Below are 26,639 nucleotides of genomic sequence, written 5' to 3'. Positions count from 1 at the left end.
TGGGAGTAAAAGTCAAATCAAGCGAAAGAGAAGTTCAGTCAGAGAAAAGTTAGAAAACATGGAAGTTAGCCATCATGGGAGTGAATAGCTTTAACATCTGATATTTTAAAGTGAGATTAACAGTTTGATAGAGATAAGGAAAATAATTTGTCTTGTCAAAGGGTGTTCTAAACTAATTGAACTTGCCTGTGTGGACTTTGATGAAAAGAAGACAATTATTGGAAGTTCAGGATGCAACTGTGGTAACCCACGAGGCAGCGCAAGTGAGTTAAATATGGATACTCTTGTGATACAAGTAGAGAAAAATAGTTCGGTGTGTCAACTGAATTCTAAAGAAATTGAATTAGCCTAAGTGGACTTTTGACAAGAAGAAAAGAACTGTAAAGTGTTTAAGATACAACTATGATCTCCATTGTTTAAAGAATTTTTGTAGATACGTTTAACTTGTTTTGAATATATTATTTTAAAACAAATGGAGTGCGTGCTGTCAGATTATTGTTCAAATTTATTGCCAACAAGCCACAGACACCTACTGTAGAAGAATCCTTGGCCCACACCCATGTACATATATATACTTAGTCTTGACAGTGCATTGTTTGAATATAACATTAATATACAATTAGTAAAGATTTGAGTTATCTGAATATTTTGCCATTATCCACCATACTCACTAAACCTAATTTAACAGTTATCTTGTCACATAAAAGAATTTCTACAATTTTCAAACACATGTAACTTAATAGAAAAACATTTTGAGGAATGAAAAGAATATCTAAAAAAACTTTAAAAATTCCTGCTTCTTGATTTCTTCCCAAGTCTTCTAAATTTTCTATTAGATTCTGTTGTTCATCCCTATACGAACTCTTAGCAGCCACTTTCCCATGAATCTATAAATTACTGCTCATGCCACTTTAGTTACTACACAATTACATATTTAGACACTACCTGTAAGTATCAGAAAACTGTGCTTCATTAGTAATTGTCCAAACCACATGCTGTGACATCATAAAAAGGATGTGAATGAAGAACTGTAATAATAAAACTACTACCCAAGAAAACAGATAACATGAGAAATAAGACATGGATAATTATATTCTCAATGGATGATAATTTCTTAGGAAATATAAAACTATAAATCTAAAAAACATACAAGCAAGTGTTTTCATAGCTGTGCAAAAATGAAAACTGGAACAATAATTCATTTTCTTTGCAAAATACATTAAATAAATGTTACAGAATGACAATATATGAGTTTATTTCTGCGATAAAATTTGTTGAAATAGAGTTAGTATTATTATTTTTTTACTTACGTTTTGAAATTTCATATGCAGGTGTGCACTAAACACCTGAAAGGTACTCTGCAGTTTGCTTAGGGTAAAACAGTGTGCTTTATCCATAAGCTTAAATTAATCTGTCATGGAAGCCTTTTCTTGATGGATATATTTTTTTTTATGCATTTAAAGAAGTTCTTTTGGTCACTATGATTTAGACAACGATTTTGATTACAGCAGGTAAAGACGAGTACAGAAATAATTTGCAAATGAGAATTTCAAAATACATTCCATGAAAAAACTGGATTTTTAGGAATGAATGCCTTTACATTATATTTTTAACTTTTTAGATATATTAAAGGTTCAAAACTGAAAGTAGCTTAGAGGATGGGCACAAATTTTCAAAGAAAATCTTGGCCCCCAGCTCTTAAACTAGGATTAAGTAATGGTGAGGGCCAAGACAGACAAAATGCAAACAAAATAAGATGCTAAGACAAGTTTAGCATAGGAAATGAGTACAGAAGTAGTTCTAAGGATAGGCTTAATTGTTACTATTGTAATGCTAGAAGTATAAAAAATAAAACAGGTGATTTTAGGGCACTGGTAGCCATGGAGAATTTTGATATAATGAAAATAATTGAAACATGATTAAATGTAGATAATTTTGAGGACAGAAATGTCTTTGAACTATAGGGTTATAAGTTGTTTAATAGGGACAGAGTACTAAAGAACCCTAGAGGAGTGGCTTTATATGTAAAATGTGAATTACATCCAGTTGAAGTTGAGGATATCAAAGATAATAGCAAAGAGACAGAATCCATTTGGGTTTCTATTAGTGGATATAAAAGGAAAAAGATTTTAGAGGGAATTTGTTACTGACCACTAGATGATACTGATGAAATTAGTGAGAAACTTTACAGTAAGATTACAATTTCAGCTGTTAATGAAGTCATAATTATGGGTGATTTTAATTTCAGGCATATAGATTGGGAAATTGTAGAGTCAAACCATGAGGGAGGAAGGTTTTTGGAAACTGTTCAAGATGGTTTTCTTCACCAATTGGTCAAGGAACCTACTAGAAACACTATTTTAAATTTATTATTAATTTCTAATATAGAAATTGGGGAACATCTGGGTACAAGTGATCATTGCTCTATTAGGTTTGTTGTTTTGCTGCATATGGAGATCAAGAATAATGATATTTTCGTTACAAATTGGGCAGCTGAGTTATTTGGAGACATTGATAAAATGTGGAAAATTTTTAAAGATAAATTTTTAAATATTCAAGTAAACATATTCCTTATAGAAAGAGTGGTTGGAAGTAAAAAGCCAGGTTGGCTCACAAAGTGTATAAGAGATAAAATTAAAGAAAATCATCACAAATTTAAGAAATTTAAATTGGCTGGGAGATTTAGAAGTTTATAGAAGATCAATAAAGTTGGTCAAACAAGAAATTAGGACTCAAAACGTACGTATGAAAAAAGGTTGGTTGAAAATGTAAAAAGTAACAGTAGGAATTTTAAATACATTAAGGGTAAAGAAAATGTTAAGATGGGGGTAGGACCCTTGAGGGATAATAAAGAATGGCCCAGTCTTAGGATCTTTGCTCTTTTTGATTTACATCAATGACATAAAGGAAAGAATGGTCAATAAATTACTTAAATTTGCTAATGATATTAAGGTCTTGGGTGTTGCTAGCTGTGAAGAGGATGCTGCAGCTTTACAAAAGGATTTAAATCACTTAGTGAGTTGGGCAAATAAATGGCAGATGGGTTTTAACTTTAATAAATGCAAGGTAATGCATGTGGATTACCATAATTTGAATTATAAGTATAATTTGGATGGAAATAACCTTAACAGTGTCATAAAAAAAAGAGATCTTGATGTAATGGTTGATCAGTCTCATAAGTCATCCAAGCAGTGTGCAAATAGAAATTTAGGTTGTATCTACAGAAATAGTGAACACAAGTTTAAAAATGTTATAATTTCATTGTATAGATCACTGGTTAGGCCACATTTAGAGCATTGTGTTCAGTCTTGGGTTCCATACCTTAGGAAGGACATTGAATTGTTTGAAAGGGTTCAAATGGGGGTTACTAGAATGGTGCCCGAGATGGAGGGGTTGCTTTATGAGGAGAGATTAAGATCTATGAAATTGTCTTCTCTTCCAAAATGATTAATTTGAGGAAGTGATTGATGTGTTCAAGATTATAAAGGGAATTGATATTGTTATGCATCAACTTTTTTTCATACTTAATGGCGAGAATAGTAGGACAAGGGGACACAAATATAAATTTTGTCAAGGTACGAATCATCTTCAGCTAAGAAAGTTTGTTTTCTAACAGGGTGGTTGACCTCTGGAATGGGTTGCCTTCAGATTTTGTGGAGGCAGTAAATTTAAGTGAGTTTAAGAGAAAGCTTGATATCTATATGAATGATAAGGGCTAGCTTTAAGATTTATTAAAATTAATTATTGTAATAGTTTTAGTTTAGTTTAGAGGATGTTACAGTCGAGATAGGCCAATAGGTACCTTGTTGTCCCTTAAAATTATGTTACATTAATAACACTGATGTAAACAAACTAGAGATGATTGGAAAATAATGACTTCTTGCTTTCAGTGTTGTATTTTCCCTAATGAATGTCACTTCTGATCTCCATGTGGGTACTGGCTTGCTGTAGAAGCTACTAGCCTGCATAAGCTGTGGTACAGAACAACTGTAGTTCTGATAAAATAATCACTAAGCAGGTTTTCTCAAAATATCAGGACATTGCCAGTTCTGAACTTGAGCAGATGTTAAAGAATAAAGGAATATAAACATTACAGAGCTTGGCATCTCTAGTACTAATTGTGCAAATAAAGTGAGGACACCAAGGTTCTGTAAGTTCAAGTGAGGGAATGTAGTAATGCACTTCATTCTGTTTCTATTATCATCAATACACAAATATCTGGATGTAATGGACCACTGATTCAACACATTAGACCTGCTAGAAAGTATGAATTTAGTTATGCCAAGGAGGTAAACCTACAAGTTTAAAAATTCTATAAGAGAAAACAATTTCATCAGAAGGCCACATACCAACCTGAAGAAGTCTTGAGTTTAAAAAAAAAGAAGATAAAGTAGATGAAAGCAATTTTCGTTTTATGAATATTTACATTGTGTAGCAAGAATTACTCCTATAAAATTTTATGAAATTCTGCTGAAAAATTTTAGTATAATTGATTACACAATGAATATCACTTTAAAAAATAAAAATACCAACAAGCTTGAAAGATTAATTAAGTGTAAAATTTTGCAGTTGATATTTAAGCTGCTGTTAAATTCTTAGTATTATTTTAACCTAAAAACCTAACAGCAGCTTATTATTCTAAATGTGAGAATAATTAAATAAAGTCATTTTTAAAGACTAACTGTGACAAATAGATATAATGTGAAATCAGCCAGAAAGTTTATATAAAGTTGCTCCTTCTCCTTAGGAGGTATAAAAAGTATGTAGGGAATAATTATGCAAAATCTTCCTACTGATTTAAAATAAATATCTTGAAAAGGAATACTTCATGACATAATGTACCAATGGTTCAACCAACTGGACCTCATCCATCTGTGTCTGTATACAACTGTCTAGTTTCAGAGGAGGACTTACATCTTCAGCAAACTCATAGTACCGTTGAAACTAAAATTACAGAAGTTATGTTATTACTAACTTTGACACAAATGTCTAAGCACATAAATTTTTTAAATTTATAACTATTAATAAAAATAAAAGCTTTCTTACATTTTATAAAACTGATGTATTTTAAAAGTAATAATAGTAAAGACAAGTTTAAGTCAATAATAGCACATAATTTTCCAATAGAAAGTAAATAATATAAATAGAAATGAATGCTATAGTTTATAATTTACTATAGCTGGTATGTAGAATGCAAAATAATTCAATATTGTAGACTGGATGGGCTTGCAAGTTGCAGAAACATGACAACAAACAGTACAAAGTAGGCTTAGCTTACCACTTCTTATGCCAATATTTTTCTTTAATACACCCACAAGAAGTCCTTTTTACTGATTAATATATAGTACATAAAACTTGTTTGCAAGAAATTTTTTGTGGGCCACATTTTTCTTAAGTTTTGAAGTTGGCAATTTTTGTTTGTTTGATACATTCATAAATCAAACTAAGTTGATACTGATGCTTTACATACTAAATTTTGAGTAAAACTACATGCCTTAGACACGTCACTAAATATCCTATGTATTTAATAACAACATTTTTGAGTAAAAATTGATAACAAAAAGTCCCTTTTCCAAAATTTCGTTTTTACACACCAACCAAAAAGTTTAATATATTCAAATGAAAGCATTACTTGGAATATTAATGTGTATTAGAGTAATCACATATTTCTATGTAATGTTAGTTGCAAGATTAAGTATAGATGAATAAAAACATGGTAGTGTTATAACTACTGTATATCAGATTTGTTATAAAACAGATATAACATGTCAACAGCAGTTCAATTAAAAAACAGAAAAACAAGTGTACAGTAGATAGAGATGAAAACTCAACACTGATCTTTCATAAACTGTAAACTCAGGTATATTCAAATTGTACCACGAAGTATCAGAGAATTGTATACATATAATACATGCAAGTTGAAGCAGGTTTTAAGAAAGTTATTTTATTTATTTTATTTTCGCAATTTGAATCAATAAAATAATCTGTCTTTTTTGAAAATAATATAAACTCATTTTCTCAATTCACTTTTTCCTTTCTTTATTATATATCTAACTTACATTTTGAATGCCACTCATGCTTTGTACTCTTCGTAGGATTTTTATACCCACATGCATACACATCCCTTTTTTCCTGCATCTTTACAAATTGATCAATGCCAAAACCTCTTGGTATTGTTATGACAGTGGGGGTCACGTGACGAGCATTCTAGAAGATTCGCTAGTGTGTTACGACAGCGGGGTCACGTGACGAATATTCTAGAAGATTCCCTAGTGTGTTGCGACAGTGTTGCGTCAACAGACGCTGGTAGCATGTGTTGAGAGTCTTAGAAGTTTCTAGAACAGGCAGTATTATCGTATATAAGTGCGCTAGACAGTGAGAGAGACAGACGGAGTCGAAGCAATAGTGAAGACAAAGACAGAGACATAGCGGAGACGAAGCAGGCAGAGAGAAAGAAAGACAGCGGTTACGGTCGGCGGGAACTGAGGATAGCAGACACAGAGATCGGAACTATAGTTTGCGGGGACGGAAAATTAAGTCTAAGCGCGATAGAAAGTGAGTGAATTGTTGTGAACTATAGTGTGTGTAACTGTGAAAATTTAGTACATTACAAAGTTGTATTGAGGAAGAATAAACAAGTTTTATAAAGAAAGGACCTGTATCTTGTAAGAATTAAAAAGCAAACATACAGAGACGTAACAGTATCTTGCACATACCAACTGAATTATTTCTGACTCAAAATTTTATGAAACTATTTTTGGCTTTTTTGTTCTCTTATTTTTCATTGGCCTTTTGTTTCTGGCCAAAAACTGACTCAGATTTTTCTAAAAGTTTTGTGTCTAACCTACTTGCTAAAGACATTCTGAGCAAATAAAGAATACCATTAGGAGCAGTAACATATAAGTTTGATTTTATTGCATGCTTAAAATGCATTGATATTTGTAAATTAATGCTTAAAGGCAATTTAAAACTGAAATTCACTAACACCCTTCCATAATCCACTGATAATAATAAATCCAATTATGTTTATCAATACAATATACAGTCAACTTTTTTCTTTGTTTAGACAAAAACTTTCAATAAGAACCAATGTGTGTAATTGGTATTGACATACTTATGGTGGTGGAATCAGATCAAGTGTGTTGACTGGTTTATGCCTATGTTATGCATGTCAAGTTAAAAGTACAAAGATAAGTGTGTAATGTTTAAGCGATCTAGATTTTTACCACAGGGTTAAAACAAAAAGCGAAGTCAAACTTCATAAACAAGGTTTAAAAGCATTTTGGTCAGCCACATGATGTCTGATATTAAACATATCTTTTGTGAAAGTTTTTCTTCACATTTTATGAATCTGTTCTGAACACTTGGTATATTTGTTTACTTAAAAAACGTTTTTAAAGAAATAAAACCTTCATCATTTCAATTTGAGCAACTTGCATAATTTAATAATATTCATTTTCTGCCTCATTTAAGAATGGAAGATATCTCTCTCTTTTCATATATTAGAAAAATAAGTATAAAACATACTTATCTCTTATTAGTCAAACTGTTTGATGAGCCAAAAAGAACAAAACAAAAAGAACTTAGGTATTTTATTAAACACTAGCCTTGCACAACCTGTTAAAAAGTGACGGGTTGAAGTTTTGTATAAAAAAAACAAAAAAACACACATACACACAGGGGCCCTGCCCTTCCTTCAGAGAGCTTTGTACACCAAACTTCCCCCCTTCATCATAGAAGAAAAACAATTACAAAATGCACTACAATAATTAACGTTTAGAAAAAGCCCTAAATTACAATGAATATGATTTTTTTTTCTTACCTTGAAATCTATTTGTCAAAAAATTGTCATCCTCCAATTACTTTTATAGGTATGATGTTAATGGCTCATTACTTTGTTGGCACACGAAGTATTTTAATGATGCCATTCTTTATAACTTGAAATTTTTAACAAATTTCAATACATTACCGAAATACAGACAGTGGCTTTTATATATATTAGATTTATTAAAATTTAGGACATGTTAAGAATACATCTTCATCCCAAGGCCATACATATATCACCAGTTATCTAGGGTAGTAATAAACAACTCTAGGTGGAAGGAGTTCAAAGCCTCACTAACATTTTATCCAAAAAAGTAATAAAACTGAAAAACTTCATGAAAACCTAATAAAAACATACAAATTATCCTTACTAACCTGTAACTTAGATGTTTCTAAAACTCACCAAGAACTTCAAAATGTCTACATCAAGTTAAATATATATGTAATAACAAAAATGTAAAACAATCTAAAAAAGTGGAATTCAAGCCAGACTCATGGACATTCAAAGTATCATATACATACTTAAGACAACAATATCAGGTCATAGTTTTGTTGTTAAGTGACACAGACAAATGAAGTGTTACAAAAGACATCCAAATTTATTTATATATACATATTAGATCAGAACACAAATTACAGTTTGAGATGAAATGGTATTGCTGATTTTTTGGTTCAAGACTGGCCTCAGTTACATAGCTAACAACTCTCTCAGATTACTGTTCACCCTGTTCATCAACTATTACAAATGTGCCATTTGTGACAGCAATGTTACATTTGGTAGAAACATGTCACGCAATACTCAAGGAGTTGTCATTTTTACACAGAAAACAATTTTATGGTGAAAACGACATATTCCTTTGCTCAACCAGACAATTAAACTTACAAATTGATAAATATTCACATATTCTTAGGAACAGCATCCCTAAAATGTCAAAAATAATAATAATCTCACAACAGATTTAAAAAAACATCTGATCTGTATCTATAGATGGACTCAGTCCAAGAATGAAATAAAACCTTTTTTTACCATTGATTTGTGACTGTTGTCATACATACTGTAACAGTATTGTTATTGGTTTCTTAGGCAAATAAAACTTTAGAACTTTATGTGGTGGTCAGTTTGTGAAACATATCACTAATACTGTTTTCATGATTACTCAAGAACAAGCAAGTGCAAGCTTTGATCATACAGTGACCCCCAACCACATGTTGTAAATGAACCCATTAAACATATTATTTTTTTAACAGTAAAAAGACATCACTTTAGACATCATTTACACATTATCATTAAGCTTCAGATTTTGCAAAGAATTTGAAAATTCAAATCTGTAATTGACAATACAAAATATTCTACCAGTACGAGAACTAAAATCACTTCTACCGTTGAAAATTATATCTGAAAGTATTCATAGGGAAATCAGACCCGATTAATGTATCATTTGCCTAAATTTCAGAAACTAAAAGTCCCTATCAGATCAATAACTTCAAATATTTGAAAGAGAAAGTAATGGGTTTACTATCAACATATAGTTTGAGTTTTTAATTCTCTTCAAACTTTTAAGGTGTATACAGTTAGTTTGATGTAGTGTCTCTCTTTACTTAATATTCCATTACAGGAAACTATTTAGTCAAAATTATTCTTTCATCTTCAGATATACTAAATGGATTGTTTAAGCTTGATTTTTCCTAAGTATATATTTTCTGTCCTCCAAAAATTGTACATTTTGTTCAGTACATCTATTTATGATCAAATGGATGATATTAGTACAGGATCAAACTTGCACCTGCCATGATTAATTGATTCTTGGGCCTTGTGCTGTCACGATTGTTTGTTTTTTTCCATGCTACATGAAAATAATCCATATAAAATATTTTGAAATGTAATGAACTTAACACTACTTCATTAATAGTAATATCAACAAAATGTTGAACAAACTTAACCTTCAAATTACTGTCTTGTCTTAATACCATATATTATCACTGAAGTCCATTTAGTACAAAGGACTGAACTAAACACTGGTTGAAATCACCCATTTTATATATAAAACAGAAAGAGTAGCTCAGCATTAATTAATGGGGTAAATTACAGTTTTGATGGTATTTTTGATTACCCTTTCTTGCAGGACTTTTACTTTATTAGGGATCTTATAACAAGAAAAGTCATCGACCAACAAGTAACTTGGCGTATAAATAGTTTAGAAAATACATTTCAAAAAGACAATAGGGTCGATCTGAAATCTTAGGTTAAAGTTAACATTTTCTAACACTGAAAATGTATTTCTGATAAGTACTTACCTCCCTTCACCAATAGCTATTTCAACCTTCATTTGCCCTCTAGGCATTGGTAAACTTTTTAAAAGTGCACCAGTCTTTTATAACCCTTTATGTTTTGCATAATTGCAGCAACATATGTTGATCATGTGACCACCCTCCACCAACCCCAACTAGTGCAGGTTGCTCCCTCTATCCTTGCAGTACAATCCTCACTTTTGAGAACTAGCATATACAAATCTGAAAACATTGGAAAATCAGTGGAGAGTAAGGATGAGAATTGAGTGAGATGAAGTAAGTACCTATTGGAAATAGATTTTCAGTGTTAGAAAATGTTAACTTCTGAAATGGTACTACCTCTTCTCCCCCATAGCTAGAACCCCACATTGGAAAGGTGGAGGGGCTGGTGAAGGCGCAAAAACAAATAATCAAACAGAAAGCGATCTCTATAAGTCTACCACTTCAGCGACTGGGAACTGGAAGTGGCAAGGACCCCCATGCTCCACTAGAAGAAAGAGGGGGAAGAAGAGTTAAGGGGTCTGGAGGAACGACCCACCAGACACAGAGCAATGGGTGTCTGCATTTCCCTATTTTGAAATTGTAAGAATCATGGGTCAGTGTGGAAGGGCAAAAATCCCTATCTGCTTTACTCATGAAGTCCATGAGTAACAGTTAACAGTCCTCAGGATATATATATATATAGTTAGATAGATAGATAGATATTGATAAAAAATGTGATACACATATATAGATAAACTACAGGAAAACCATCCGGTGGTCTTACAGAAACACCCTATCTCTACAATGAGCATTGGAGATGTATACAGATATAGTGCTAAGATATAAAATTTAGCATACCTAACCAAGCAACACCCACCACCAGGTGGGATCCTGAAATATGATGGATAAGCAACGATAAAATAGAAAAAGAATAATATGATGACTAAACAGGCAAACAGACTTGTGTAGAATCGACACAGGAGGAAGACATAGCAAAGTTGTGCAGAGAAACAATGACAAAGTTTAGGAAGTTATCCACATACTGGCCTGAAAGATCCCCCTCCAAACAATGGTGGAGTCGAGCAGCTAAAGACAGAGATGGATGACAAATTAGGTATTAGGAAACAATATGTAGAAGGCAAAATTCCAGGGACACATCCAAATACACCAGGTGTAGGAGTTGACAACAAGAATGCTATGGAACAATGCAACAGGAATGAGAACAATGAAAGGAGACAGTACGAGCCAAACAACAGAACATGGAACAAACTGGACAAAGAAGATGATCCAGAAATGAATTGGAATACAGGTGAGAAAAGGAAGGGAAGGAAAGAGGAGAAAAGGCAAAACAACCTACCTGGTCAGCCGAAGTCCAGGGAAGGAATGCCAAATCTGGATAACAAAAAACATACAAGAAATGATAAAGGATGCTATAAAAATCAGAACAACCAAGACCACATGCCAGGAGGGGAGGATTGAGGTCTTAAGAGAAATATTTTACAAGGAAACAAATTGCAAAAGGTTCAAGGGAGAACCAGACAGGATAGAAAGAAGAAAAAGGGGATCCCAATACGGCAAAACAAAAGAAATGTGTCGGATAGACCAGATGAAAGAAATGGAACAACCCAGGGAAGAGAAACTTTCTGGAAAGGGAGAAAGGAAAGAGTTCAACGAGGCAGCTCTATAAAGAGCAAGAGTTGAAACAGACAAACCCTGAACAAACAACCAGATGAAGAACGGGTAAGAAACAGAAGTACAGGAGAGACAGACGACCTGGGAAAAGAACCAAAGACTGAAACAAGACTTAAGCCCCTGGTACACAGACAAAGAGGAAGGGTGAAAGGTGTAGGCAATGAAAGATGTGACACGAGGGGTGAGTCCCTGAGCTGAGGCACGGGACCTGACAAAAGACACAAAGAAAGATACAGTATGGTGATGATGGTTGAAAAATGACCGATCTCGGTGGACAAAGGAGCAGACAGAGCAGAGGGAACTGTCGGACCCAGCCAATCCGGAGTAACCAACAGAACACAAGAAGAAGGGGTCTAGATAAAGGAAAAGACCCAGAAAAGGAGAAGTCTGAACAGAGGGTAGGCATATAGGGGTGAGCCCCTAAGCCAAGGCATGTGACTGGACAAAAGTCACTCTGAAAGAAGGAGCGTGGAGATGTCTTGATGAAAAACGGGATGACTGAGGAATGGACAGGACAGAGAAAAGGATAAGATGTGTTGCTCCAGTAAGGGCCAGAGCAGAGGGAACCACATCTGAGTGTCCAATACAGAAGAACCAGCAGAGCACAACAAGGTTTGGTCTGGGTAAGGGAAAAGACCCAGAAGATGAGTCAAATTCGATGGTAGGCATATAGATGAAGACCCCTCCAATCTTGACAGAAAGCATCTATCTCCACAGCTGATGAGTAAGGAACTGAAGACAAAAAGGAAGAAAGTTTGGCATACCAGTGAATGGAAAATGCATACAAATAAGCAGTATTCCCTGTTGAGAACACAACCACAGAAAAATGTGAGGATGAAGAGACCATACTGTGAAGAACCTGGTTGGGATGCGATAAGATATTGGCCACAAGAATCACAACTCGGGGAACATGACCCACCAGAATAGTCAAATAATGGTCATTGGCCCAATACACAAATTGAAACGTGGTTCCTCCTTGTAGGTGATAAAGCTAATGATAGTGGAATTGCAGAAAGAATCAAACCATTCTCCCTTGCAGGAAAGGAAACAGAGCCCAATGAACTGACAAGAACTCAAAGACTCAAGAGAATCGAGAAAAATGGGATGGTCCAAGGGATCATGAGGGAAGTTCCACTGGTCGAGAAGTATCCAATGAAGGGAATGCATGTCATCCATGAAATGTGAGTCTGAAGATTCAATGAGCGAAGATGATATGCAAAAGCATACCACTCAACAAAACACATACAGAGCTGATGAAAGACAGTCAGTGAGTGCCCAGAACAGAGAGGCAGAACTCACTTAAAGGAACTGAAGAAAAAAGTTGACACTGGGACATAAAAACCCACCAAAGTGAGAGGTAGGATTCCATGGTGAAGCAAGGCAACTGCAGATAAGCATACAGCCAGAACAGATAAAAAAAGGGACTTTAAACCCCCATGTATAGACAAAAAAAAGAAGGACAGGAGCAAACTTCTAGTTGAGGGGCTCCACACATTAGATAGTGCATTTGTGTTGTAGGACATGAACAGACAAGGTACGATCCTGAGGAGGATAGGAGGAGATCTGGGAAGTGAGTCTAGGGGAAGCAAAATGGAAGTCAAAAAACCTCATAGAGAACTCATAAAAAGAATAGAACTGACATTAATTGTACCCAAAAATGACACATAAACTACAGAATTTGAAGAAAGTACACAGAATTAATGAACTAACAAAAACACAAAAAATGTGTAGGCTGCAAAGACCTTAAAAGTAACACACCTGCAAAATTAGGAAAATCAACCTAAAAAAATAAGGAACACCTAAATGTACAAAATCATTAAAGGGACTGGTAAGATAGACAACCCTTAAACATAGAACGTAGAAGTAGATTCAAAGAAACTATAAGTTAAAGGACACGAAAAGAAAACTTACCCTAAAGAAAAGGAAAACAAAAAGGCACCTAGTTAACAAAAACAAAGGTTGACTCAAAACTTATCCCCAATTAGAAGTGACTTGTGGTAAAGATACAAAAAAAAACAACTTATAACTTAATAACATTAACAATGATAAAATGTAAAATATTAAACCAAAATTAATGCAAGAAATCAACTCTAAATGCAAATTGTAAACTAAAGTAACCTTGATGGTAAAAAAAGGATAAAATTTGAACTTACACAACATTGACCAGAGAATACATGAATGACATAAATTATTGAGTGCAGAAATTAGATCCATACATTCAAGCTCACATAAACTCATTGAACATGGGTATATCTACAGGGAGTGTAAAATACACACTGAAAAACTTACCACAGATCACCTGATAAATAGAACAATGCTTATCTTGAAAGGTAAAAAATTGCTGGCCGAACGTAGTACACAAACTCCCCACGAATGAAAGTCTGTGCTTTCTCAGCAGACATCGTGAAACCTCAGACTGAAGCCAAGCAAGTGCTTGCTTGCTTTGGCAGTTGCTTTGATGTAAAATTAATTAATTCTAAACAAATAATTAATCATCAAAGTGTTCAAAGATTAAGCAATCTTCCTTCACCCAACACGAGACTATAGATTACAAATTACTGATGGTTACTGGTTTATTAGAGCCAAGTGAGCAAATTCTAACTGAGCTGTTGTTGTTTTTGTTTTTTTTAATTCTATCTATCTTGAGGCTGGTGAGCAGATGCAAAGGCAAAGTCAAGGCAGGCTGGAGTGTTAGAGAAGAAGATAAGTCCAGAACTTATTGCTGACAAAGCATCAAAATAAACGGGCCTTTTTAGGGCCTGGCATGGAAATAAATCCAAATGCCATGGCTGGGATCTGTAGATCCAGTGCCTAAGAAGTTTGGTGTGGGGGAAACGAGATTACCCCGAGAAAACTTACTTTCACTTGCCAGGACCGAATAAAGCCCTAGAGTCATAATCGCTGTCTACTTATGGTGGGACAATTATCAACTACCATAAGAAACCCGAATTCACATGAAGTAGAATTTGGGAAACAGAAACATCTCAACTACGAACAAGTAGAAACTTGAACTTGAAACTCATATTGATTGGTGATCAAGCATAATTAAAAATAGCGCAGTCACATGAAAAACATAAAACACACATCTATTCACGAGAATTGCCAATTGAGAAAGTTAGGATTGTGCCGCAAGGGTAGAGGGAGATACCTGCGGTAGTATAGAGGACACAATGGGATTGGTGGAGGGTGGTCACATGATCAGCACATGTTGCTGAAACGACGCAAAAATATAGGGGGTATAAAAGATTGGTGCATTTTTAAAATGTTTACCAATGCCTAGAGGGCGAATGATGCTCAAGATAGCTATAGGTGAGTTGAGGGTTGGTGGTACTGTTTTGGAAATTTGATGTATCTAAAAAAACATAATAATAATAACAGTGTTACCACATGTATGACAACAAGCACAATGCATAAGAAAGAAGCAAGCTACAATGCTGGGCATGAGTCTATCAACAAATACAAAGCAAATGTGTTTCTAAGTTTAAATATATGAAATATATTTTCTTTTTCAGAATATCATTTCTAAGAATAAGCTATCATTTGTCATTTAAAAATTTACAATTGTGACAAGGGGAAATAATATGTAGGCTTTACCATTAGGTGGTTATGTGTTCATATAAAAGAATATACTCATGAAAAACCTGAGAACTCATAACATCTGTAATAGTTGAGAACTCTGTAATAGTTAATCAAACCAAAAAGGAAGAGCAATCACAAATCTAAGAGAGGACAGCAATTGTCAAACTGGGTCTAATCTTAAACCAACAAACCTTGACAATACCACTTCAATCTTCAACAGCATAAATTACTTACACAGCTTTTTTTCAGTATTTTATTAAGTTAATTATAAAACTGGGATTAAAAGTTCTAAGATCCATGTTAAATAAGAAACTGTTACAATGTTAAAAATGACACATTATCCAATCTCCTATTATAAATTTTTCTACATGGATGAAATTTCAAACTAAGTTGGTTGAAGTCTGCTAACCTACTTAAGCAGCATATTAGGTCCAAATCATATGGTATTTACATAAAAATTATAATACAATAAAGTTAAATGTAATTAAAATTTAATATTATAACGATTGTTATATAACTTAATTAAAATGGCTAAACATCACATATTGAAGTAGGTTCACAACACAGGTTATATATATTTATATATTAAGAGAAAGATCAAGGCTTTCTCTTCATGTTTTTCTTAGTTATCTTTTCAAGTCTTCAACTAAAGTAAATGAAAGCTTGTGAACTAAATAAGTAAAAGAATGTGGAAAACAAAATGCAGCTTTTATGTCTTAATATAGCTAAAGATCATTCTCTTTAACATGATTACCAAGTGGAATGTAACTTTTATGATGAAAATAATATCAACTGACTTTTATTTTTCCCTTCAGCAAAATGCTTATAAAATACTCGGATCAAAACATGATAAAGTTTTTTTTTTTAGATTTAACTTACCTGGGCCATAAGGAGTTCCAAAATAGCTTCAGAAATTTGAGGGTTTTTGCAAAGGACTTCATTCAGCCCCTGGTTCATAGTAAACAGTTTTAAATGAAACAAAAACAGACTTAAAGGTAAATGTTGTTCAAGTACTTTTTTTATGATGCACACTTTCATGCAGAAGGAAATTAAACTAAAATATATACCTCTTAACCTTAAACTTGAATCACTGTAAAACATAAAATAACTGAACTTCAAGGTCTCTATCCTGAAAGCTAGATTGTCTCGTTTTCATTTCATTTTTTTGGTAACATTAGTAAATTCTTATATGTTTATTTTTCACCTGTTACTTTCCATCAGTGTTATTACTTTTACCTACTCTGAATTTTAACTAACAAACTAACTCTGGTAAATTTTAAGATTACAATTTTTCATAACTTTCTTCTTTTCTCATCAGTACTGTTGCACAATTTGTCTTGGTTTTAACAAGTGTAACCAATCTTGTTTGTTTATTTCGTAAAGCATAAGTTACAGAATATACTTGCATAACAATATGCCACATTTCTATTTACTTTTTTCCAGGCTTGAATGAATAAAGCTTTGAAACATAAATGACATTTGGAGTAAAAATGAGATACATTATTGTACATGGCTTAACAACAACAATACATTAAACAATATTTTATAATCAATATATATTTAAGAACCTATACAAATATATGAACAAAAATAATCAAAGTTACATTTTTATCAAATCAACTAGTGAATATCTTCATTCTCGCAATCCCTGTTTATGCCCATAGTTGGTCAACTTTTATCTTTTTTATTATTTCAGCTTTGGTGTCAAGTGATGGGTGTAATCCACCATGGAAATAGCAAAAGAGTTAATTATTTTATCAAATATTTCATTCCTGTAGGATGAGTGTGGTAGTTATAATATTCAAGTCACGATGCATTTTCAAGAAAACACTGGTGGTTTAATGGATGAGGCAATTTATATTTTTGTTTTTCAGAATTATGAATTGTTTGATGCGTCTTTTTTTCATACTGATTGTGAGTATATTCTTTCACACTCATTAAGTAGGTAAGCAAATAAGGGGGAAAACTTAGACAAAAATATGTCCCATTAATTTTTTTACTTCATAAGCAAACCTTTAGTTGCAGCTTTTTAAAGTAACTTACAGTAAAAGTAAACAACAAGATGTTTGTGATTGAGAAGCACGTGAAATACTAATATTGTTTAACAACAGCAATGCATTAAATAATACTTTGAAATCAAACTACAATTCACATCTGATATAATTATAAGAACTTGCAGATTAATATACATCAAAAGCAGTTATATGAGAAATAACTCATAAAGTTACACACACCAGATTTCTTTATAACAAAACATCCTCTACATGACAAATGCCCAGTTTATGACTGTAGCTGGTTAATTTGTTTTCTTTTTTATCATTCCAACTTGGAACAGTTTGTTTAAAAAAATAGATCTCAACTTTCATTCAATAGTGTGCAACTTTAAAATCAAGACCAAAAGTAATAAAAGTAAAACATTCCTATATAATATAAAAATTGAAAAGGAGTAGCATATTGTTTAGTTTGTCACTACAGTAAGAACCATGCTAGTGAATGAGGAGGAACAATGAAAACAAGGGTACATGAACAAATTTTATAGTGCAATATTTTTGATATCTTAAAAAGCAGCTGTTGCTAACCATGCCTGAAAACTCCACAGTAATATTATTGAACAAAACTTAAGTTCTATTTTTCAAAACACAGCATTCCAATAGATACGAGTATGCTGTAATGATAAAAAAGATGAAGATGTATGAACACGAGTTTGCTTGTCAACAATGAGGAAAAGCTACTATAAGGTAGAAGATGGGTTACAACATAACAGTCAAGAAATGAAGATATCATAGTTAACACAGGGTGTGCCTTTGATATGTGCATGGAGGCAGGTCAGTTATGGCTGAATGGGTTGTTTTCCCATCCACTGACAACTTGGTCCAACAAAATGCGAAATACAGAAGTTGAGAAATGCCCATAAGCATGTGGAGCACATCAACAAACTGAGACTTTATGTTACTGACAAGCCTCTAATGAACTAGTTGGACCAGATCTCAGAGTTTGAGACTGACAAAGAAGAATATGTAGAAGATACTTATCTCAGCTGTAAAATGAGTCAAAAAGACAAAGCATTTCAAGAGGAGATGCAAGATAGTTTTGATGGTCATCTGAAACGGTAACCTCCTGACTGATAAGACTGGGATTAACTGCCACACCAAACATTAGGACAGTCAGTTGATTGTCATTTCATGCTCTCCAAGCTATCATGTGGTGTTTCACAGTGAAATGAATGTGCTAGGTTATGTGATCACCAACTGATTGTTAAAGTTAGGATGGTAAGATTAATGGAACCAAAAGGCCATTGAAACTCTTACTTAATAAGCTATCGAGCAATTTTCTCAGGTGAAATATTTCTTCAACATTTTGTGAAAATCACTCACCCTGTAAAGTGAGTAGTAGTGGAATTTTCATAGAGCAGACCATGGGATACTAGTAGATCTCTTCAATACACCCTTTATTTGCAGTTAGAGTTTTATTTTCTCAGTACAGAATATGAATTTAAATGTAATAATCCCTGTTTAACTTGACTTATCTGTTTTCAATCATACAAATTGAAATATTCTGTAAGCAGTTTTACTCAGTATTTTCTGATCTGTACTAAACTTGTGCCTGGAAAGTAAAAAAAAAGGAGTCTAATTGTTGATATTATTGGATTTCCATGGTCAGAAGCTAGAGATTGGCTTTTGTGTGGTGGTTAGACTGTTTCAGTTATTTGTGTAGGAACCAATCTTTGCAGTTATGCCACCCATTTCTTACCTACTGGGTCTGTAGATCTGTTTAGTACAGCAGCCACACAGTAATGAAGGAACTGGTTACAGAATAGCTGTGTTAGATGCTACAATGGCAATATTAACAATGGGTATTACTGCTGATTGATGGTCAAGTATGAGATTGAATGAAGCCTGGGGAGATCATCTGAAAAACTGCTGCAGCCAGTAAAAAATTATCACACAGGAGAATCTGCTCATGGGACTTCAATAGAGGTATGATAGATTTTAATCTTGAACCAATGAGTACACATTGTAACTACTGTAAAACATTCGTTTATGAACTTCAGTGTAAATACTTCAGTATCATTTGTGATTTGTTTTACTTTTGTTGTTTCTCTCAGCAGTAATGTTTTATTTTGTATCATAAATGCGTTCTGTTTTTAGGGTTCTTTTGTTTCATTTTAGCATGGTATTATGTAGGGTTGTACTTTGTATTGTGATGTATCTACGTTTGTTCTAACATGCTTTATTTTACATTATAAATAATTTTTGCATGTCATGAAAATGTGTTTCCTCTTCTGTTTTTAATAAAAAAGATTAATTTGTACTGTACCATGTTTTATTATATTTGATCTTGTTTTATTTATTTTTCATTGTCAGATCATTTATATATTGGCTGAATTCTTTACAGTAGGTGTCTGTGGGTTGTTGGCGATAAATTTCAACAATAAACAAACAGCACACAGTCCACTTGTTTAGAAATAATATATTTAAAAAAGTCAAATGTATATACAAATGTTCGTTACACTGTTGGCTATCAGAGATGTTTGCGAGTTATGAAGAATTTACTGAGTAAGTCTGAGTGAAAGGTGATCTTCATGTTAGTTTTTACTATTTCATTTACATAACTTCTAGAACCTCCTAAATGAATATAAAGTTTTTTCAACAAAACAATATTCTATCTTATATTTTCTCTAGTCTAAAAGTAACTGTAGCAAAATCATCAAGCAAATAAAATAAATAACACCTGTTTTCTTTTTATTTGAATGCATCATTTGAAAAAGATTTTCAATATCATCTTTAAACTTTCTACACTTGTTTTTCTTTATATTATTGTTTTAATATCTGTAATTTCGGTTACAAGACTCCATCAAAAGCAAGAAATCACAGCAAAAGACCATCAGTTGTTTCCCATAGACTTTATATAAACATCATGGATCTTTGCATAGTATTGTAACTGCCTGTAAGCCTTAGTGAATATTACATATCTGGGTCTCCAATCAATAATTCATGTAGTTTTCAAATATGTATCTTAGAACACACAAACATGTATCAGTCACTAGAATAGAATGTCTCAAAACTACTATAATTTATCTGGTTTTCTAAGTAGGTTAAAATAATTTCTGTTATAGGTTTGGCCAGGATTATTAAGTTCATTGTGATAAAACTATGGTAATTATTCTATAGTATCCAAAAATAAATATCTGCAATATTCTATTGGTTATAGAAACATCCATCAACCTTGTAAAGTTGATTTACAAAACGATCTTGAAAGCAGAGAAAGCAGGGAAGGACTTCTCTGCTGTGTTTGACAAACTTTTTGATTTTGTAGCAAATATAGATGTAGGAGGTTCAATTTTTAAGTTTTTGTTTCTAATTGGTTGGAAACTACAGCAGCCTATTCTAGAAGTTAGAAAATTCTGAAGTGAAGAATTCACAGCTAAAATGATTCATGTTACAAAGAAAAATAAAATTAAAACATAAATAATATAAAAAACTGTGTTTTAAACTATATTTTCAGGTAATGTTTATTGATATATATTGATACTGAAGTTGTTTAATTAAATTTTGAATGTACTTCTGTAAAAGGTTGTGATGTGCACTTTAGCCCAGCCAAAGCAAAAGAGTTATTTGACACTTCTGCATTTTAACATGTTTGACTATTGTTTAACTGATGGTATAAGGGTTTTAATTTAATGTTGACAACATGTGAGACTTTTCTTAGCTCCTACTTTCGATGTTTATATGCTTGGCTTTTTATTTGTGTTTCAAAAGATTTCCTTTGTATTCAATACAAAATGGGTTTTATTTTGTATTTTGTTGTTCAAACTTATTTTATTTAGTATTGTAACTTAGTGTTAAAGATTGTTAGTATCCTGTATGAGGTTATTATCTCTGTTTTGTTTATGTGTCAGATTTTGTAAGTGTTCTATAAGAGCAAGACAAAGTTACACTGCTTTACTGACCAAACCATGATTATTTCAGGTGATTTTAAATGCATACTTTAGGTATATAGATTTAACTTAGGAAATTGGTCCAGATGTCAGCTAAGATCATATCACCTCAATTACGATGGTATTGAGTTATTCAATGGTGGTGTCACATATACTTTTCTCATGGGAAAAGTCACTGTAATGTGAGTTATTCTAAGTAGAAAGAGGCAGAGCATTTCCACTGGCAAGTCAGGTGATAACTCAAGAACATATCCTCCTTTATTTTTACATGGGAATACCCAACAGTCTCATGGGTAGCAAAACTGCCCTCAGACAGTTGAAACAATGTTTTCTCAGTCTGGGACAGAGAGAAGGAGAGATTGTTTTTGGCAAAACAACTAATTTAGACTTACTTTTTTTCAGTAGGGTAACTGTCCTTGGTGTACATACATACAAACTCATGATCTTTGATTCTATTAGTTGAGTAAATAAAGATTGTTAAATTTAATTTTACAGTATGTTCAGTCTCTTTCCTTTTACACAAGCTCAGTCAAAGAAAGAGAACAGAGCTTAACTCTTGCATTCTTGTATCACATTTCCAGATCAAACCTCTAGTTATCCTGTCAATCCTACCTGATTACTCTTAGGGGGAATCAGTACACCTGCAAATACCACATCACATATATCACAGCCAAACACTTTGGGCTGTTTGGACAGAAGCATTGATGAAAAAAATGTGCTTTTCCAACAGCAATTGCTCAAGTGGTTTGTTTTATATAGCACTAGTGTAAATGGTCATTTATTTTTAGAAACCTTGTAAGTGATTCTTTGTTAAACAGAATCAGTCCAAGATAATTTATGATCAAATGTATCCAAGCAACAGTTGTTTGTCCAACAGAATTACTGGGTATGAGGGTTTGTTAAACACCATTAGTACAAATGCTTATTTTGCTCAGTAGTATCGTGTAGATACTTTGTTTTTGTTTGTCTGTTGCAAGTGGTGGTTTGTTCAACAGCAATTATGCAAGTAAATGTTCGACTTGTTATATGTTGAATAGCACGAGTGATTGTAGTTGGTTGGTTGGTCGTTCAAGAGAACTAACACAAGTGTTTTTTTGTTCAACAGAATTAGTGCATGTGGTTGTTTTATGCTGTTTTTTTTGGTTTTTTTTCAGATACACGTACCTGTTGGAGCAATTATTAATTAAACAGAACTGGTGTAAGTGGTCATTAGCCAGCAACTAGCATTGGTATAAGTTGTTTGTTCAGCAGCACAAGAACAAGTGTTTGTTAGCCCAAGAGAAATAGTCCAAGTGATTATTCAACAGCATTGGTAAAAGTAGTTTTTACGACAGCATTAGATGTGTATTTAACAAAATTGAAGTAAATATAGTTATTTTGTACACAAACTTATTAACTGAATAGAACTGGTGCAAGTGGTTGTTCAAAACCAATGATAACAGTAGTTTTTACAATAGCACTAATAAAAATGGTTGTTTGCTCAACAGCATTGGAGTGAATGGCTATTTTGTTCTTAACTTTGGGAACAATTAACTGTTTGTTCAATAGCTCTAGTGCAAATGTTTTTGTTTATTCAACAGTGCTGGTAAATGTAGTTTTTGAAGAGCAATGATGGAAGTGGGTGATGTGTTCAATACAATTCTTTGGTGGGTGAATTCTTGATCAGTATCAGTACAAGTAGTTGTTCATTTTATAGCATTGGTGAAAGCTGTATTTGTTCAACAACATCTATATAGTCAACTGATTGTTCAACAGTGTAGAAACTAGCTCTTGTTTGGGGAAAGTATTTCTTTAAGATGGTCTCTCTGTAATTTTCAATATTAAAAGTGTGGCAATGATGCCCCCATTATTCTATTAGAACTTATGAGAAAAACTGTGTCCCTTTAGTTTTAATACCCTTTCAATTAAATTTAAACAGTTTCATTTGAAAATGTTTTCAGATTTTTATCTTCAACCTAATACAGATGCATACCTGATATAAAAGATTCCTCACATCTGCCTGTTGAGTAAGAGCTCTCCTCAATGTTCCCAGAAGTTCTAAGCAAACAGCTTCATTGGACCCAATGCTGCATCCTGTATGCACATCAACTCTTATCTGTTTCCCATAAAAATTAATTATCTATGAAAATTCTAATTATGTTATATATTAGTATATTGAAAATAGTTTAATGAGAACTTTTATTGAAAAATTTTAACCATTTATTTGTGTTCATTATAGCATAACTGTCCACAGTAATTTTCGAAGATAAAAATATTTTATGAACAAAAATAAAATGCTAAAGAAACTGCATTTACTAGATATCTAAATAATATTTGGCTTATTCCACTAATAGTTTATAAAAACAAAAGTACATAATAACATTAATAATAATAATTTGTTACCTAAGCCATGTACTAAAATATAGTTTCAAAACACTATAGCTTCTATATATGATCTATTTCTATTAGTTACAAGTTATCTATTTTCAATAATAACACCTGTTAACAAAAGTATTTCATCTGATAATGAATGTTACTGATCTCTGGGCTTAATATAGCTTGGTGGTTAGGACAATTGACTCACAATCTGCAAGTTGCAGGATCCAAACCCATCACCTTTTCAGCTGTGAGAATGTTACAAAGTAATAATAAATCACAATATTTGATGAAATTAACTCAAGAGTCAAAAGCAGGTAGCAATGACTAGCTGCATTCCCACTCGTCTACCACTTCAAAATGAGTGATAACTGCCATAGATAGCTCTTAAATAGCTTTGCATGAAATTCAACAAATAAACAATACTGATCCCTGACTTACCTTCATTACATTTATAAAATATGCCATGATAACTTTATATATTTATGTATGTATAACAAGCATTCAGCTACAAACATTTAATGACAGTAACACCTATCAAAGTACTCCTGCTTCTGTCTGAAGTCGAATGAATTAACAAAAATGTGTTTCATTATGAGCATCATGGCAACTGTTAGTGTTTTAGGCACATGCAACTTCACAGAGCTCCAAGGGATCCCTCATACTGTGGTTCTGTTACATTGCATGCTTGAATCAACCTGGCAGCAAATTAACGTTTTCCACACAGATTCATTACAATTTCCATACTATAACTGTTAATACAGTACATGTATCTTCACAAATTTTGAAAATTTTACAGACTTTTGGTAAACATTACAAGTCTTTTGTACAAAAAAATTAAGTATTTTTACTAAAGAATTTTTCGTGAAAGTATAGTCATTTAGCTGACAAGTCCAAGTGCTAAGTACTTTTATTCATCTGAAAATTTTCAAATTTCAGTTATGTAATCGGTAGTACCTCTTAAATAATTATAAAACATCATTTTCTAGTAACACATTATAATTTATCTGTTATTTTCTCTGCCCTAACTTTATATGAAGTTGGTAAATTTCACTGACCTCATAACCACCAAAAAAAAAAAAATCTAAATAACTCTAAATAACCTTTTTTCTTTTTAAAATGACTTCAAATTGTAACATGAAACTACATTCGTTTTTCCTAAATAGCTTTAAACTCACAACAGTTGAAATGTATTTAGGAGGTTTTATAGATTACACAAATGAAATTTGAGATTTTTGAGATGAAGTATTTTTAATCTTAACATGAAAATCACTTTGCACATAGACTAGTAAAAAAAAAAAGACTATATATTCATGGACAAATCTTTTTTCAGTTTATTAAAAACACTTCACTAGAAATCTGATTTTTTGTAAGTGAGAGACTTACAATGTTTACAGAAAGTCTGCTAAATTTTGTGAAAATATATATACTATATTAAAAGTTAGTAGTTTGAAAACTATAGTGACTTTAAATGAGTACAATGTGGCTACGTGGTAAGTCAATTTGCCTGAGCCCGTGTAGAGGGAGTTAGATACAGATGAGACTAACATACAATGAGCATAAATAAAGATACCGATGAACCTGCTTTAAAATGAGTGAACACAAGTTATGCAAGGCTGACAAAAACATGTAAATACATTACCACTTAAAATAACAGTTAGGTATGCTTTAGAATTATAAAATAGAATTTACTGTAGTGTGCAGATGAGACTAACATACTATGAGCATAAATAAAGATACCAATAAACCTGCTTTAAAATGAGTGAACACAAGTTATGCAAGGCTGACAAAAACATGAAAATATATTACCGCTTAAAATAACAGTTAGGTATGCTTTAGAATTATGAAATAAAACTAACTGTAACGTGCAAGGCTACTAACCAGTAGCAAGGGTCTAAAAAGCCCTGAAGATAAGATTTTCTTGTTAGCTTCCCCCATTCACTACCACTTTAAAATTGCCTTCAAAATAAGCATATGTACAATAATCTTTTAATTCCATGCTTCCTCTGTCACATAAACACCTAACACTAAAATATCTTATCTAACAATAAATGATATGATTGCAACCCATTGCTTGATGTTTCTTGAATGTCTTCTTAACCCTATGTTCATACCTTGGGGGGTTTTTTCTACCCAAAAAAATTTTTTAAACAAGCTCACAAACTGATGACAGCACTGAAACCTTTGCTGTTCCTGGTAGCTTCCTAAAACTGCCAATATAATACACACTTAGTATCTCCAATTTCTACCCCAGCTGAACTGAGAGCAAAACATGGTTTCTTGTGGCTTGAGGAGCAAAATTCCCCATGTTACTAAACTGAGGTATTCGATGACGAGGAACCCACTTTGAGACTAATAATGGTTGGAGACGGCTTGAATGAGTAATGAAGAAAAACTTTAATATAAGTTTAACAAAACAGCAAATGTACAACGTTTCAACAAGGTTTTGTCATCATCAGGTATGAAGATGAATGGCAACAGTGAAGGTGAGAGAATCAAGCAGATATTGGCTGACTGTCCCAGTAATAGTTAACCTGAGGACAACAGTGAAGGCGAATATGATCAGCTTGAAAACATTAAGATCACAGTGCTTAGCTCACAGTCAAGTTTGTATCCAGTGCTTTCAGTGTCAAATTATGGTATCAGATACAGAAGATTATGAATAAGAAGTTAGGTTAGATTAAATGTAAGGCATTTTCATTGATGTTGGCCAACAAATGATGTTTTTAGTTCAAAATAATTCATAGGAAGATGTTTAGATAAAAAAATAACCTTACTTTTTTAATCATGTACTTTTTTTGCAAATAGTGATATCAAGCATCAACATCTGATATTTTCCATTATTCCTTTATTAACACTACCAAAACATACAAACATGAACAATATTCTATGGAATAATTCATAAAATGTTTAACCCTAAATGCTCACATAGATAGATTAACAATCTAATAAAACTTAATGATATTTTTTTTTGTTTTTT

The 26,639-nt window shown here is 32.7% G+C and overlaps 1 protein-coding gene across 1 annotated transcript in view; it reads right to left on the bottom strand.

Moving 5' to 3' along the window:
- The window catches only part of LOC106467692 (Fanconi anemia group I protein-like), an 86,531-nt gene that overhangs the window by 58,406 nt on the left and 1,486 nt on the right, over positions 1 to 26,639 (bottom strand). The window contains exons 3-5 of the mRNA XM_022395893.1: positions 23,277 to 23,399; positions 16,246 to 16,314; positions 4,843 to 4,944 (exon numbers count right to left, since the gene is read on the bottom strand). Coding sequence (XP_022251601.1) covers positions 4,843 to 4,944; positions 16,246 to 16,314; positions 23,277 to 23,399 — 294 coding nt within the window. The remainder of the gene's footprint in view (positions 1 to 4,842; positions 4,945 to 16,245; positions 16,315 to 23,276; positions 23,400 to 26,639) is intronic.

This window comes from Limulus polyphemus, unplaced genomic scaffold (assembly GCF_000517525.1).
Source record: "Limulus polyphemus unplaced genomic scaffold, Limulus_polyphemus-2.1.2 Scaffold2707, whole genome shotgun sequence".
Lineage (NCBI taxonomy): Eukaryota > Metazoa > Arthropoda > Merostomata > Xiphosura > Limulidae > Limulus > Limulus polyphemus.
The sequence above is the reverse complement of the archived record's forward strand: the minus strand, read 5'-3'. Positions and strand labels throughout refer to the sequence as shown.